Source organism: Schistosoma mansoni, chromosome 1 (assembly GCF_000237925.1).
Source record: "Schistosoma mansoni strain Puerto Rico chromosome 1, complete genome".
NCBI classification, from domain to species: domain Eukaryota; kingdom Metazoa; phylum Platyhelminthes; class Trematoda; order Strigeidida; family Schistosomatidae; genus Schistosoma; species Schistosoma mansoni.
The window spans coordinates 59,961,913-59,978,679 of NC_031495.1; the positions used below are offsets into that span (position 1 = coordinate 59,961,913).

A 16,767-nucleotide genomic window follows, 5' to 3' on the forward strand; every position below is an offset into this window, starting at 1 on the left:
GTATTGGACCCTAACCGCAAGACCTTGAAGCCGGGCATACAATTACTGAAAAGGTTTATGTTCAACGATTGACACGAATGTGTTCTTCAAAAACTGCAGACAATATATTGCTGATCTTTACGATAGGATGAGTCAGAATAGACAATGATGTGACTTCCATGTAAGATCTCATAAATTAGGTATTCACATCATGACAAATGTACAATTTTAGGATTAGGTCTATTATTAGAGCAGTTCTAACAACGAACTAGATCATAATTCTACGGGTGCACAACATTAGATGATATTCATTGTGCTTCCCTACTTGTTTGTTTTGAAGGATGCTTTGATGATCCTGGGCGCATGAAATTTCCATTCTATGAGTGCTTTGTGTGCTTCTTTGTGACCCGAGTACAATAACACACCTCACGAAGCTATTCCTTCCTGACCGACCTGTGTTCAATGAGTTTCACTCATTTCGATCACCGTCAAGTCGTATATCCTTGTTTCCGTAGCAAATTGATTGGTCCACCCGGTCTCCTACATTGTGCGGACATTCTATGCACCTATATTAATTGTCGCTTTGATTGCCAGAAGAGATCGACCCAGCGTGGTCGTTTTCTACTAGATGGTGTTGCTGACCCCATTCCGAACCTTCCTTCTTTACTCGGGTTTCAGGCCAGCAGTAACCTTGAAAGAGTTATAGACAGTGTTGATTACACATAAGGTGTCACAAATAAAAAGCGTTCCTAAATTCCACAAAAGACAATATTAAGCTCTCGTTATTTTTTACACTATACAAATATTCTCCTAAGTGTGCTGCATTAGAAAAGTGAGCTGATCAGTGGCTCTTATAGGTAAGTACCTGCAAAAATATACCAATTGGTACAGATTGACCGTAGCTTTGGGTTACATGTTTTTAATATTTAGTATTTTGCGTCTGTTATTCCTCGTGGAAGAGCATAGGCCACACACCAGTTTTCCCCATCCAACCCTGTTCTGGGCAATCCTTTCTAGTTCTTTCCAGTTAACAATCATCCTTTTCATATCTGCTTCTATTTCCCGGCGTAATGTGTTACTTGGCTTTGCTCTTTTCCTCTTCTCTTCCGGATTCCAAGTTAGGGATTGCCTCGTGATGCAGTTAGGTGATTTCCTCAATGTATGTCCTATCCACTTCCAAAGTCTTTTCCTAATTTCCTCTCCATCTGGAAGTTGGTTTGTCCTTTCCTATAAAACGCTGTTGCTGATAGTATCCGGCCAGTGGATGTTGAGCTACCTAGATACACAGCAGTTAGAATGGTGATACACAATGTAATTATTCATAAAGATCAAGGAGCTGACATTAGCAATGGCCTTATAACGAGGAGTAACTGCAAGATGGTGGCCTTCGAAAGCCTTCACACAGGTTCGGCTGCTGAAAATCTACGTAAAAGAAAGTTGTTCTGACCTGCCTGATGAAAACGGCCCTAGGCACCTCAATCTATTCCCTCATTCTTGAGGTATGTCACTCTGATTGAATAGCAGCTTACGGCAAACTGAACGATAACCTTGTTACTATAAACCAATTCTTATTCCATCTTGAACTGATCACTTAACACCTAACTTCAAAGCTATTACTTCCGGAGTCTCGTTCAGTGAATTTCTGGAATTCCTAGCTAGAACAAGCAATATCAGCACCTTCTACTAATAAGTTCGAAACAAGATTGCACAATGACGGGACTATAAAAAGCGAGAATTAATACTTCAATTCCTACCTCTATCACTGTCGGCTGAATTTGTTTGACTAGTTCAATTTACTTAAAAGCATATGACATGTACTAGTGCATTTATAAAAGTTGTACGATTTATCCAGGTGGTAATTGATACTCGTGAAATCCGTTCTCTGTGCACAATCAGAATGCAGGTTGAAAGCCTCCAAAATCTTCAGGCTAAAATTAGAAATGATGAGCGCAACCATTCACTGACCAAAAAATATTTAACTGATGACATTGTCAAAAAATATCAGGCGACAAAAACGAGCTTGGGTGGGACTCTAGCTCAGTGTGTAAATACAAGTGAGAGCTTTTTTGACTGAAATTGACGTTTTTCATCTCTTTTATTGGTAGTTTTATCTGCAGTATAAGTTGAAGACTTCCATGTAAGCGAAATCGAACTTTTAGATATTAGCGACTATCCTTGAGCGCTATGGAGGTTGATTCAGGAACATTTTCTAGCAAACTATTTTTACGTCCGATTTGGTGAAACTGGTTCATCCGCTAACCACTTCCTCCATTTCGTTCCATAATATATTATCTAAAGGGCTTGTTACGTCCGGATAGTCATGCAGTATTTTTTTCCCATGGTTTATACACTTGAAGAATTTTTGGTACTATGTTGACTGATGGTTATCGGTGTTGTATCCCGGATGGTATTGTGGTTTATAGTCACTGCACGGACATACAACTGATTTCTGGATTGTTTGCTTTAACCGCTTTCAGGAGAATGCATAGTAGAAACGTCTCATTATTAATTAAAACCATAGGTATGGATTAAGATCATTAGTGTAGTTGAGACAGGTCTGTTTATCAAAAACTCAGATTAGATCCCCGTTGAAGACTAGGATGAGTTTGCCTTTCTTCTATACTTTTTAATAATTTGTTCTTGGCGCGCTTCCTTACAAGCATTCGCTTGTGTTATAACTATTTCCGTTTACCTTTAGTACGTCTATTTAATTTGAGTAACCTATGGGTGCGTGTTATTTAAATTGCAGATGCTTACAACCCTGGAGCTTTGTTACCAAGATCATGTGATTTAAATGCATATGAAACTTTCAGGGATTTCTTTGATGCCGTGATTGCAGATTATCATAAGGTTTGTTCAGCATATTATCATACCCTCAATAATGACTTTTGCCCACATATTCATCGTCGCCCTCATTATTAACGTAATGTCTTTTTCAGGTGCCAGATGGCAAAATACAGCATCCAAAGTCGAATTTCGGGGATCTCAAAAGTCTATCGTTTACAGATCTAAATACTTATGGCAATTTAGTCGTTTCTACTAGAGTTCGCCTTGGTAGAACGGTTGAAGGGTTTGGTTTTGGCCCTACGTTAACCAAAGAAACTCGAATTGAGTTGGAAAATAAAGTAAGTTCTGTTCGTATAACTCCTCATAGCTACAAAATCCGTAATTTAAAGACATGAAAGTCTATTCATTTTTTTATTGTTTTTAGATTTCAACTGCCCTACATAACTTATCTGGTGAATACGAAGGGACTTATTATCCATTGACAGGGATGTCAGAGGAGGACAGAATCAAACTAGTAAACGATCACTTTCTTTTCAGAAACGATGACAAGTATGTTGTATCAAAAATGTATTTGTCAAGTTGTGTACTAGTATAATCACTTTTCTGTGTTATATTTAATACCAAATTTCAAGTTTCTACAATAACTCCATTTGTTGAGGGAATCTTAGTCTTCTGCAGTGGTTAGTTGCTTTAAATCGTCATTCTTTAGAATTATAGTCCAAAAATATGTGAAGTAATGTGTCAAAGGGCTGTGAAAAGGTAATCAACTAGTGAAAATTAAGCAGTTGTAGTTCATGAAGGAAGGTAAGCAAATCCATCCGACCCACAATTTTATTATCCAAGTTTTAAGACAGCGGTTTTGTGTTTGAAGACTTTGACTTTTGATTACCATGTTCTGGGTTCAAACCCACCTGCCTACTTTGGTTTGAGCCAACAGGTAGCATCATTGGACCTCAAACTTAAAGTATGGCTCATACACAAGTGTCTGATGAACTAGTATTCAAGCGATTCTGAAAAATGGTTAAACATAGTAGGACTAGAGTTCTTGACAAAAATTAAATGATTACGTTGACTTTCTAAAGTCAACCTACGGTAGCACATTTTCGAAACATTTTGTTTGGTAATTTTTTTCAAGATGAAAATTCGTCATTTGCTCATTATAATATTGAGATTTTATTTCAATGAAATTATGAAACCTTCATCCAATTATTTGAGAACCAATCACTCTCAAGGTATGGCCATATGCATTTTGATCCAGAGTTGTACTTTTGACCTGTCAACACTTTAAAAAGGGAATAGTTTTATTGTTTTCATGTAATGTGATTAATTTCGCATGCTAGAGAATACTAGTATTCATTTTCCCGAGGTAGCTAGAATCCCTATGATACCAGTCTATTAAACTCTCAAAACAATAAAATAGCTAGTCAAAATATGCGCACATTTCGTTTCTTTCACAATCATGTTCTAAAGTAATGCTTGTTTTCCAAAAACAAACATTTGTGTCAGTTCTTGTCAAATATTTAGCTAACGGTTAATCAACATCTCCCATACGCATGTTAAATTCCATTAATACTATCTGATTTGTTATCATCATTTGTTTTGCATATTATCATATTTTAGTCAAGTTCTCGTCTGGGTCCATCATACGATCTGGTTTTAAGAATTTATTTGCTAAAATGGTGTTTCTATACAGCCACTTCATTTTATCTTTATTAACTTCAATACCGCTTTTATAGCGTTCTAAGAGATGCTGGTGGATATATTGATTGGCCGACAGGTCGTGGTATATTCATAAACAAACAAAAGAACTTTTTGGTCTGGATTAACGAAGAGGATCACATCCGCGTCATTTCAATGCAAAAGGGTGGTGATTTAATCGCAGTTTATAAACGACTGGCTGATGTAGGTTTTTGAAATGTTTATTATATTTATGTCTATGTTATTCATTTGTTTTTATACATATCGAATTTTACTTTCAGATAAATGGATTAAACTTTACTAATAAAAACGCAAAGTTGAAGAATAATAAAGGTGTAGAAAAAGTTTATCACACTGGTATATTGCAAATGACATAATGGTAGTTACAAAGTGTTAAAGTCTTTAGTCGGTACTTAGTTTGATAGTTTGTCTACCGATACATTCACTCATTAGGCAGTCTTGTGTAATGTGGGTTCAGAAGACAGTTTGAAGATCCTTGCTTATTTGTTTCAAGTATTTTGTTTGTAATGAAGAGGAAAGGGTTCAAAGTAGCTAATCTATTTCCTCTTGTAGATAGGTAGAAGACATTTACTAGAGCTGTCAATCTGTTCGTACAGGACTACAGTTTTATATTATATATTCGACCTTAGGTCCTTTTTTCTAGACAAGGATTTTTATAGGTCTTTGGTAGATCTTCCGACTACCGATACAGAGAAAAATGGTTATGAATTTTCATTTGATTTTGATATTACTCATGATTCCAAAATGGTCTATTTGATGAACGCAAATGGAGGAAGAATATGAACTCACAGAACAAATTATAAAAACACTTTACAATTTTGAGGAAAATAACGCCTATCTATTTTGGCATACTTTTTCATAGTTCTTTATTGAGTGCCTCTGTATATATAACATATCTTACGAGTTTAAAAGTCAGAATACTAAACAATTAATACTATCAGGAATTTAAATACGATCGACTTGATAAAGTTGAAGCATTGTCTCATCACATAAGTAACCTAAGTGTATTTGGTCTCCAATGGCTAAGCGTGTGCCATAGACTTGATGTCAGGTTTTGAGTCTATATGTTAATGTAGAGTTTGATCAATCAGTAAAGTTGAGTGAGTTGGGGTATGAACCTTCAACCAAGTGGTTAAAATTAAAGAGCTGTGCCCAGGGGATTTCTAGTTGACTCCAGTCATTATCTTCTATGGGAGGGGGGAAGTAACTCGATAATATAATAAACAGATTCCAGAAACTTTATATCACAAATAGCTTAGCACGTTTGATATGAATATGTGACTAATTAATTGTGTCACTGGCTTACGTCTGTGATGTTTAATAATTATTTTCGATCATCTCTTGTCCTCCATGTTTTCTTGAAATTTACACAGGCAATACAAGAACTGTCCAAATCACTGAAATTTGCATTCAATGATCGTTTAGGATTTATCACATTCTGTCCATCTAATTTGGGTACAACACTAAGAGCTAGTGTACACGCGAAAATCCCTATGCTTGCTTCATTACCGAATTTCAAGGTTAGTTATCATTGTATATCTGAGTGCTTTGTATTTCTGTGTGGAAGTTCATTTCGTAAATAAAAGGCAAAAATGTAATGCAAGCATTTGATCTGACATTATCTTTTGTTTCAAACAGAGACTGATCATTTTTAAGGAAAGCCATTTATCCACTTACGAACCAGCCAAAGTCATTCTGTAATGACAAGTAAACCAAATTTTCACAGATATCAGTGAAAATTGTTTTCTTCTGTTAAACCTCTTGCGAAAAATTCCACATGTTCCTAACTTATTTTATATTCAGTTTCGCTGAGTGAAATTTTAAATTGTGTTGAAACAATAAACACGATTTCACCTCTTATAGATCTTTCACGGTTTATACTAAGACTGAAATTTGTTTGCCTACAGTTGAAATATGTTCAAGTTAAATATTCTGAGTGCACCTGTATGTATCGTGCACATGAAACTATTAACGAAGCACTATCTGAACTTAATTCGATAGTACAAGAGATCCAAGCTTCATGCTTCAAATATTCAGTTAATGTCTCCAATAATAATTTCGTTTTTACCTTAGAGTGGTTGATTAACAATCACATGTCTATGAAAAATGTTGTATATATCTTTTTAATAAACCCCAAACTGGGACAAAGCAGACAAAGTTTTCGTACCTAATCTAACTTCGTTTGCTCATAACCCCATTCTACAAACTTATCACATCCGACTGTTAATTTAACTGATGTTTATAATAATGCTTTGGTTTTACTGCTCAAATACTAAAATTCTTAGGAAATTTGTGAAAAGCATGGTATACAGCCTCGTGGTACTCATGGTGAACACACTGAGTCAGTTGGTGGTATTTACGATTTGAGTAATAAACGTCGCCTTGGTCTTACTGAGCTTGATGCCGTTACTGAAATGCATTCCGGTGTTCGAGCTTTACTTGAACTTGAAGTTATGTTACAAGAATATAACAAAGGTGCTCCAGGTAATTGCTGTTTTTATTGATTGTATTGGTGGTATGCTTCAATGGTATTTAGTAAAAAGTGTGTCTATATATATTCCTCATGTGTTATCATAATAGGTAAGAGCTAAAAGCTAGTACTGTCATGTTACTCTTCTTTCTCATATGAACTATAAATATTAGACCGTAACTATTGTTGAGCCGTAGTACCAAAGAAACTCAAGGAGAATAGGTGACTAAACATTAAAAAGTATTGACTTTTAGAAATAAACCAAAGAATCTATGTACCGACACAACAGCGTTTATTCAAGTTACTTCATTTTTGAATAGTACAGTGATACAAAAACTTAACAGTAGGAACAAAGTCCTTGGAACGGAAGTATCTGAATCTAGCCTTCTGTTAAGAAATTAGAAGATTAGATAGCTCATTTTAATACATACATTAAGTGTCTTTGTAATGGTTCGACCTCATGAGTTCATTGACCGCGAAAGACTCTACCGTCGGTTACAGATTAAAGTTCCACTCGTTCGTATCAACAAAGTCTGGAATTTTGTCTACTTGATAACTGTTTTCAATCTTGTCAGTGATAGCTTATGTGAGAGCAGAAAGTAATCATTTGTTGAGGGTCTAGTTGAATATAAAAAAGGGGACATATATGTACCACTGTGATTCATTTTATTACAGTTTGACCAATCATTTGATAATTTTATTCTTTCGTTCATATTAGCTATAATGATAATCATTGAATTCTTTATTATGCTATGCTAAAGGAAATCTTGTAAATCACTCGATCACAGTGTTTGGTCACCAAGCAGTAGTCAATTTTAACTTCATTAACTCCTAAGGATAAGTGGGCGTCGTCAAGTAAGCTTCATAATTAAACCATTATACTTGATCCGTCGAAATCAGGATACATGAGCTCAAGCCGTAAACATGGGCTTAGCGCTACCTACCGTCAAGTATTACCCAGCGACTTTGTTTGTGAATGAATTCATGTTCTGGGGTTCTCATGGTTTCCTCCTTTAATCTTGTATGTGATCGGATATGGAAACTAAATAATCGCTTAATTTGGAATATACAGCAAACGAATATGTGATTGTTTCAAAAATCATTTTAATGTCAGGTAGCTTGGAAAATTCTAAAGTTATCAGTTTATCCACTGAAACCTCATTGTCACATCCCAGTAACATTTGACTTACTGGGCTGGTCTCATATGATAAGCAAAAATGAATTTTCAGTCTTAACACTAGTTCGCTTGGCCAGACCTAAATAATATTAAAATTACGAAGCATGTACCACAAAATATCTTACCGTCCATACTGACATTAAATATATCTTTTATTATTTGTAGCGAGAAGTATATGTATTGGCTTCGTTTTATGGATTGAATAAACTAGTCCACTCACATAGACCTCCTGAAAGCTTACAGTTGTGTATTACTATTACAAATAATTAATCTCCCTGGTATAATTTTGTTTACAGAGGGTGTTATGCCAGTTGAGCCATTAACTTACCTGGCCAAACTGTTGGAAGGTGCTTCGATCGAAAAATGCTATACCCGCAAATATTTGACACCAGAAATAATTAAGAAATATGATGGAAAACGAACAACCCATGGTGCCACCCTAGCTCATATGATACGCAATGGTAAGCTGCTTTTATGAAATTAATGTGATGAGCGACTTGTTTTTTGAATTATTATTAGACATGCACTAACATAATCTCGTTTCAGACACTATATACCCTTGGTAATGCCGATTACAGTTCTTCAACATGTAGCCGGGAAATATGTTTGAATTATTTAAATTAGTCTATGATATTATTTCAAATATACTTTAACATATCTCTCGCATACTTGGTGCTCGATTTCTGTTACTTTTCTTTCAAATCTTGACAAGTTTTCATATAGATGACCTATGGTTGATTGCGTCTGCGGAATTATAGGTTAAGTGGATGAGACTGTATAAATAAATCCAGTCAATAGACTATAGGTAATTTGGGTCACAGTAGATCACAATGTCACTTTACGTTCACATTTAAATCTTGAATATTTTATTATTCTTCCTCAGCATATAGCCAGTTCATTTACCCTTTACTGATTCGAATAAGGTTAACCTTAACTAATATAATTTTTCACTAGGTGTTGTACTGTTGCCTTTTAGCTGAAGATAGAATGTAAGAAATGTATCAACTTGGACGAAAATTGCACAAAAAGTATTAGTGTAAAAGACTATTTCCGATAACTTCTTTATCAGACTCTACAACTATAAATCCAATGCTATCATTTTTGTGTTACAATGAAAAAAATATTAAAGTTGAAAATGGCAAACATCAAGTCGACTGGATATTTATGTTTCATTTCAATTAGAGTGTGATGATGGTAATACTCTGCGTATAGCTTAAGTGTATGACAAAAGAAGTGAAAATATCAGTATATTAAAATACAATGTGTTAGAGGCATTGACTTCCAACAAATGAGTTACAAATGCTGATTTGCTTCCTCCTAACCGATGGTTGATCCCAATCCAGTTTTATTGTTTCAGTGTTTTTACTAACTACAGTGAGCAAAAGCAGCTATCTATTATCCCTAGCGGTCCATACACTTATTCTTCATTCACCTAGTCACTGGTTTGAGCCCTTTTCTATCTGTCAAGGTGCGATTAGCTAAATGACACTAACAGCCTTCAAAATACACTCATGGGTTTCGTCTTAGCACACTAATCTCTAAATCGTTATTCAGTTGAAATATTTCTCCCATACAACGAATCCTTTTTATTAAATAAATTTCCATGTCATGCGTTACACTATCAGATTAATTGAGAATTTTGCTTATTTCATTCACTATCCTACCAGATATTACTTAATCATAAAAAATCATTTCTCAAAAGATTCGCACTTTAAGCTATGTGTGAAGATTGAAAAGACCATATAAATCACTAATTCTATATTTGCATAACTGACCTACAAACAATTCAGTAAGTAATTTATAAGTAGAGATGACTGGTCAGTATGTTCAGTTGGTTTTAAGACTTACATAGATTTGCTGAATGCAAGAAGTCATTTCATTTTTTGGTAATAGATTTACTTATACAATAGGATTTTGTAGTTTATATTATTTTCCAAACAGTTATTATAAGGAATTTCTCCAAAATTTCTTTTATAGGTGCATACAATAATCGTTCAATATGTCCACGAACTGGGGAAGCTGAATGCTATTCGACGTTTATTGATTACTTGGATCCATTGATCTGTGATTACCACGGTGTAAAAGATTCTGCATTTAAACATCCTGCACCCACATTTGGTGACTTATCAAAGCTTCCATTCGGTGACCTAGATCCAACTGGTAGGTAACTTTTTATGCTACCAGGATTAGTGTTGTGATTTCTAACTCGAAAGTTTGAGATATCGATTAGTGGTGTTCGTATATTATGTCCGCTGATTACTACGTTTGAATGCCTTTCCGTTTTCAACCGAGAGTGCACTAAATTTTCATATGGCTGGAACCAGTAATAGTTGTTTCGACTTACAGTTAAATAATATTAATGAGTAGGAGAATGGTGGTCTCATAATTACAGTACTGAACTTTCAACTTCTCTATTGCAGGCTAGAACCTCTTTTCATTTAATTTGTTTTAGGGATTCAGGTGGCTTCACTGTTCTTGACATCAGACGTATATGAGAACCAATGTATGATTACTAACTGTTGAAGTGAAGATTGCCGTATAGTTAAATTGAGTTTATGTAACAATCTAAATGATAAGCTGCAGATGGTTTGAGACAGCAGGAACTGTTGAATAGTATCGATTCATTCTTGAAGCTTATAGTGAATATAACACTATCGTATAGGACCGTTGTTTGCATAATTATCAAGACCCAGTGTTTAGCATTTGTCGTTCACAGTATTACATTGATCTTTTGACGCTTATGACTACGATTTCCGACATTAGTCCGGATCTTTGAAATTTGTTACCAATTATGTGTCTGACTGGCATCCTTCAACTTCGAACACAGTCATCGACAATATGGATACCAGTCCTTTTTAATTAGTAAAAACGGGATAATTCCAAACTAAGTGGGTTTCTAACATCATGAAATAGACTACATTCCATAAATAAAATATGAACTACAGCTACGATATTGAAGACCTATGTGAATATTCACGACGAATAGCAGTGTTTTATATTCATTTTCTAAAGTGATCAGTGTTTCAATTTATGTTAACCTGTGCTAGATAATTTGTAACCAGTGATCATATGCTTTGATTTGAAAATTCCATCTAATTACTCAATAAAAGTATCATGTTATCTTTATCTACAAAGGGACTACCCGAATTTATTCAAGATACGCCATTGTAATTAACTATCTTGTAAACCAAGTGTACGTGAATGTGTTCGGTTTTAAGTCATACTGAATGCAAAGGCCAGTTATATTACCTAACTGCAGAATCGAAGTAGTCGGAGCGGGATTCGAACCCGGAACTGCCAGTTGAAAGCCGAGTGCTGTGCTCCTCAAAGCACCATTTAATTATTTTAGTCGCAGTCGAATAATGTTTTCATCTAGTGAGTGCTTTTTGAAGAGCAAATAATTTGGAAATGAAACTATAAGAAGCTAGGAAGGATTACTAAACCTTAACACTGAACTAATCAGTGGTGTCAGTCGTTGCGACCTCATGTTCATTTGGTACACAATAAACGGTCAAACTTACAGTTGTATCACATACTGAACTGACTGCTTGACACAAAAAGTTTTGTGAAGTTGTCTGATCTCTGGACGTGTAATTGTAATTTAATGGGTTATATTTTATGCATTTGTATGCAATTAACCGTCACCTTTTTTTCTGTATATATTTCCTATATTTGTTTGCTTGTCTATATTCATTTGTCTATATCACTCTTGGTCTATGTAAACTATAAAAGCTGCTATACAATCTTATCTTAGTGAGTTGGCTGTTAAGGTCTTTTCTGTCTCTATCTGTTATCATCTGTCTACCTACTGGCATGCATGAAGTATATGCTTCTCAAATATACTCGTATTCGACTTATTTTATTCGTTTATCACCGAGGAGATGTAGTCGGGATATATATACGAGGTTTATTAAGGAACTATATTTCCTCATCGTTGTCAAATGGAGTCAGTTAGTGAGGCTACAGTGTGCACCCTTAATTTACTTCAAAGTTCAACTGAAAACCAGTCGATCTGACAGTAACAACATAGTCAGTACGTCAGAGTGTAACAACCGGATTTCTCGTTATTAAATGGTTCCTAAATAAGAAAGCATATTATTCAAGTGCTCTTCGAATCCTGGTCTTACTGCATCTAGTATTTTAGCCTTTTGATGGGTACATACCTACTGGTTTCACTTTAAATATCATTACTTTTAATAGTATAACATCGGTTTTCCATTTACCCTCTTTCTAGGTAAATTCATTGTCTCTACACGTGTTCGTGTTGGTCGCAGTGTTGAAGACTTTTTATTCCCAACAATTATGAGCAAAACTGACCGTATAAAATTAGAGCAAGTTATTTCTGGAGCACTGAAAGGACTTACTGGCGAACATGCTGGGACTTACTATCCATTAACTGATATGAAAGAAGAAGACAGAAAACAACTAGTCGAAGACCATTTCCTATTTAAAAATGATGATCCGTAAGTGTGAACTTATTTTTATTCCTTTAAATGATTAAAATTTCAACACTGCCATTTAGCAAATTTCGTTTTGGGCAGCCAGAGTTAACCTATGATCTAAGATGAATTTTTACTGTTCCGACTTCACAGTATAAAGAGACGGAAATAATGAGATAAGAAACAAAAAGAGGAAACTGTATCATTCGAAATGGAAATTTAAGTTTCGTTTATTATTACTTAGGATGGGTATCTTCGTGAACGTTACTAGATTATGGAGTTATTCTATAGGGTGAGTACACTTGTGTTTCAATGAATGTAGATGTTAAAAACTATCTTCAAAGCTTCATTTTGCAAGTAAACGATTTAAGGTTGTCATTGGTCGTAAAGATACATTTAAGATGTTCGTGTTACATAAGCGAATCCTCAAAATAGAGTATGTTTAATAAAAGATTGATAGTAATTTAATTTTAATGAATTTCGGTCATTGAATATAGTGACAAAATATATACATATCCATATTTATACCCCTATCGTTCTTCTGTTTAGTGTTCTACGTGATGCCGGTGGATATCGTGATTGGCCTGTTGGACGTGGAATTTTCCACAACAATTCAAAGACTTTCCTTGTGTGGGTTTGTGAAGAAGATCACATGAGAATTATATCAATGCAACAAGGCGGAAACTTAGCTGCTGTTTATAAGCGCTTAATTGAAGTGAGTGGATAACCAATAGACATACACAAATATTTTCGAATAAAAGTGAAAATTTATCTTGCTTGTCATGAGTCATTAGATCTATGGTCCGCCTGCTATGTTTTGACCCATATTTGTTCTTGTACAGCCCAGTTTATGTAAAACTGGGTCAGGATTTATAGCCGTGACACAGATAAATCATACTAGTAATTACTTCCACAAAATAAATAGTAAACACAATAATCCGAAGATATATGATTAAATTTTTCTCTTTTAATGTCTGTCCAAAGATTATGGTGGTTTTCAAGGTGTAAGTGAACTCCACAGATACGAAAAAGCTACAAAAACATACCCGTATAAACAGTTATAGTAATCAAAGCAAAATAATTCACTAGTGAAGAAAAAAAGTTTGGAACGAGTATTCAGTTAAGAAGCTCCTAGTAATATTGATTATTGTTCCTATCATTGTTACAATACAGTTTTGATGGTTACATATTGTAGTAAAGTTGATACGTTTATGATAGGATTCTTCGACATTTGAACCTTGAATAAAATCAAGAAGTCGATTAATGAAAGAAGGTTTGTAATTCTGGAGTTAGAAAATAAAGGGTATTTATAGGTCCACAAGCGACCTTAAGCAAATCCCAGTATTCTTAATAAATTTAGCGACCGACCATTCAGACAAGAAGGAAAAAGTATAATAAATTGGTTTTGTCTCAGAATCTCTAAAGTTATATATTAGCTATTAGTTATATCCCCCAGTGAATTACGAATGGTAACTTTTAGGTCTATTTATGGATCAATGTAATATGCCTATTTCCTATTGTACAATTATTACGTAACTGAACTATTCATATTCGTATTTCTCTTATCATTAGCTTTATTTTGACCTTTGACTTATTATCATACGATTCTTGAGTTATAATCAGTTTATTGATTACTTTGGTTTGTATAAAACCCCAGTGTGTTTGTAAATAATGTTTCATACCACTGAGGCTGTTATTGGTGTTTTGGGCTTAACTGGCTGGGCTAGGTAGATCACAGGACCGGTTAGCACTGTAGACTGCTCGTACGGTTTTGTGTGTCACTGTTCCAATCGACAATTCGCTGCTCTCTAATTAGCGGTCTCATCAAGCCACACATCAACTAGGCATCCACTCGGCTACAAGATATGACAAGCTAAGATTAATTTTCCATGATTCTTGAGAACTCTCAAGTCAGTCAAATATGTTTCTTAAAAGCCTAATTTATTTCTCCTATTTGATGCACCCAAACGCCCTCGTACGGCCAAGAGTGGGGAGAGTCTGCTCTTCTCGAAATGCTCTCACATGGCCACGCGAATATATAGCCTCTGACAGGGATGTCCTACTGACTGCCTTCTCGTGGCGGGAGTGTTGTTTACGAAATTGAGAGGACGAAAAGCGAATGTCCAGCGCTTTAACCGGGTTGGTGGACACGGAAAGTCCACCTAGGGGAGTTGGAAAACCCTGATTACAAACCAATGGTGCACATGTGCTCCAGTATCCTGAGGGTACAAATGCCGTATGAATCAATCGTTGGTCACCGGCTACCATGGGACTGCATCTCCTGACGATGCTCCATTGCCTTGTGGATCAGACCTTTAGGTCAAAGGCTCCGGGTGTGGCCTCCTAAGAAAACCACCTGCTTCAGTTTGGGCACCTGGGCAGTATCAAAGGCCTCGCACAAATCTCATTCGATTTGTGCGGCGCATATGTATCTGGTGCTTCCTTGTACCAATATTTATGTGTTTAAATAAATAAATAAATAAACTCATTTGATAAGGCTTGATATGACTGGTTAGTTCTAGTATTCAGCCATTAAGTGCAACGGTCGGTTAATTATTTGATTTCTTTGAACTTAGTCTGATCCACAAATCAGGTAGTCAGAGAAATTAGGAGAGATAATTCAGAAACCGAAAATATGCAGTTAAATTTTATGATTTATTTTAATAAAACGAGTAAATCGCTGGTCAATAAATCCATACACTGTCATTAAAATGAATTTACAGTCATCGTATCTGGTTCGAGTTTTACGATCAACTGAATTACCGAGTTGTAATAAAAGATCTTAGTATTTTGAGATAAGTCAATTTTTTGATCAAAAGAAGTTTATTTATACCTACACTATTATTCATAGTAATCAATTTCTATTACCTTTACTTAATTTCTAACAGGGAATTAATGCTATCGGAAAGAGTATGAAGTTTGCACACAGTGATAAATATGGTTATATAACTTGCTGTCCATCAAACTTAGGTACATCAATGCGTGCCAGTGTATTATTAAAGATACCAAAACTTAGTTCTCAACCGAAAAAGCTGGATGAAATTTGTGCAAAGTATATGCTTCAAGCTAGAGGTAAATTTATTAAATGTTTTGCATTCAGTACCTTCCTTTGTACTACTCCGTTTTCTGTCTTAAACTATCTACCATTGACATACCAATATTCAACTCTTTAAACTCAAACTGCATGATTATGACTTACTTATGATCAACAAGCTAACAGTTATGTAGTAATTATTACGGGTGACTTATAGGATATTGTTTGAACAGGCACACAAACAGTTTGTAACTGGGTATACATATTTTATAACCTAGTTCTTAAAAATGCACGAAGCATTAGTTGTGTTGCAGACACTGTAGATAACAACCGAACGCTGTATGCAGCCTATATTTTATAAATTTTGAACTTCAGCAGTTGATGAATTGCTTATTCTGGTGAATTACCTCATATCTTGCACAACCATCCACTGCTCTATAGTTTTCAAAAGTATCTCAAATAAGATTAATCTGTGAAGTGTATCATCTAGTTTAAAAATTTCTTAATATCATTTCATATTACTGAGATATGCCGTTTTTGTTTTCACTTTATAAGGTCTCTATGGTGAACATACAGAATCCCCTGATGGTACATATGATATTAGCAATAAGCGCCGCCTTGGTTTAACTGAATTACAAGCAGCTCATGAAATGGCAGAAGGTGTTGCTAAAATGATTGAAATCGAGAAAGGACTGTAATATTACTTTAGACAATAATGTCCTTTTTTAGACAAATCAGTATAGACTACCAGTCCCTTGCTCTACTCATTTTCCCTTCTTTCCTTTCACCTTTCATGTACCCTTTTATCGTCTAGATTTTTAATTAGTAGTTTTAAAATCAATGTATTTTAATCTAAAAAGTGTGATGCATTAGCTATACATTTTACTTTGGTTACTGTTCATAATACATAATTTGGTTAATATTATCAAATTGCATTTTGAATTCTTACTAATAGCTGTCTAATATTATAAAACGAACTTATCATTATAAACGGGGAACCATTATAATTATTCGGATTTTCAAAACATTAGCTTTAGAGCGTTGTCAAATGATGGCTTTTCTTAGATTTTGACATTTGTATGTCATTAATAACTGATATTCTAGATGAAAGTGAATGTATTAATATCGTGAACCCAATAGACCACCTTAGACTCATAACAGA

The 16,767-nt window shown here is 34.9% G+C and overlaps 1 protein-coding gene across 1 annotated transcript; it reads left to right on the forward strand.

Moving 5' to 3' along the window:
• Positions 1–1,786: 1,786 nt before the first annotated feature.
• Positions 1,787–16,535, forward strand: Smp_194770 (putative atp:guanidino kinase (Smc74); the record flags this gene model as incomplete). Its single annotated transcript, XM_018795055.1, has 13 exons — positions 1,787–2,033; positions 2,729–2,829; positions 2,919–3,104; positions 3,191–3,315; positions 4,503–4,672; positions 5,911–6,005; positions 6,771–6,969; positions 8,429–8,593; positions 10,110–10,292; positions 12,367–12,595; positions 13,121–13,286; positions 15,460–15,643; positions 16,161–16,535. 13 exons carry the CDS (start codon positions 1,787–1,789, stop codon positions 16,301–16,303), a joined length of 2,193 nt encoding a protein of 730 aa, XP_018649405.1. The 3' UTR covers positions 16,304–16,535.
• Between the last annotated feature and the right edge of the window lie 232 nt (positions 16,536–16,767).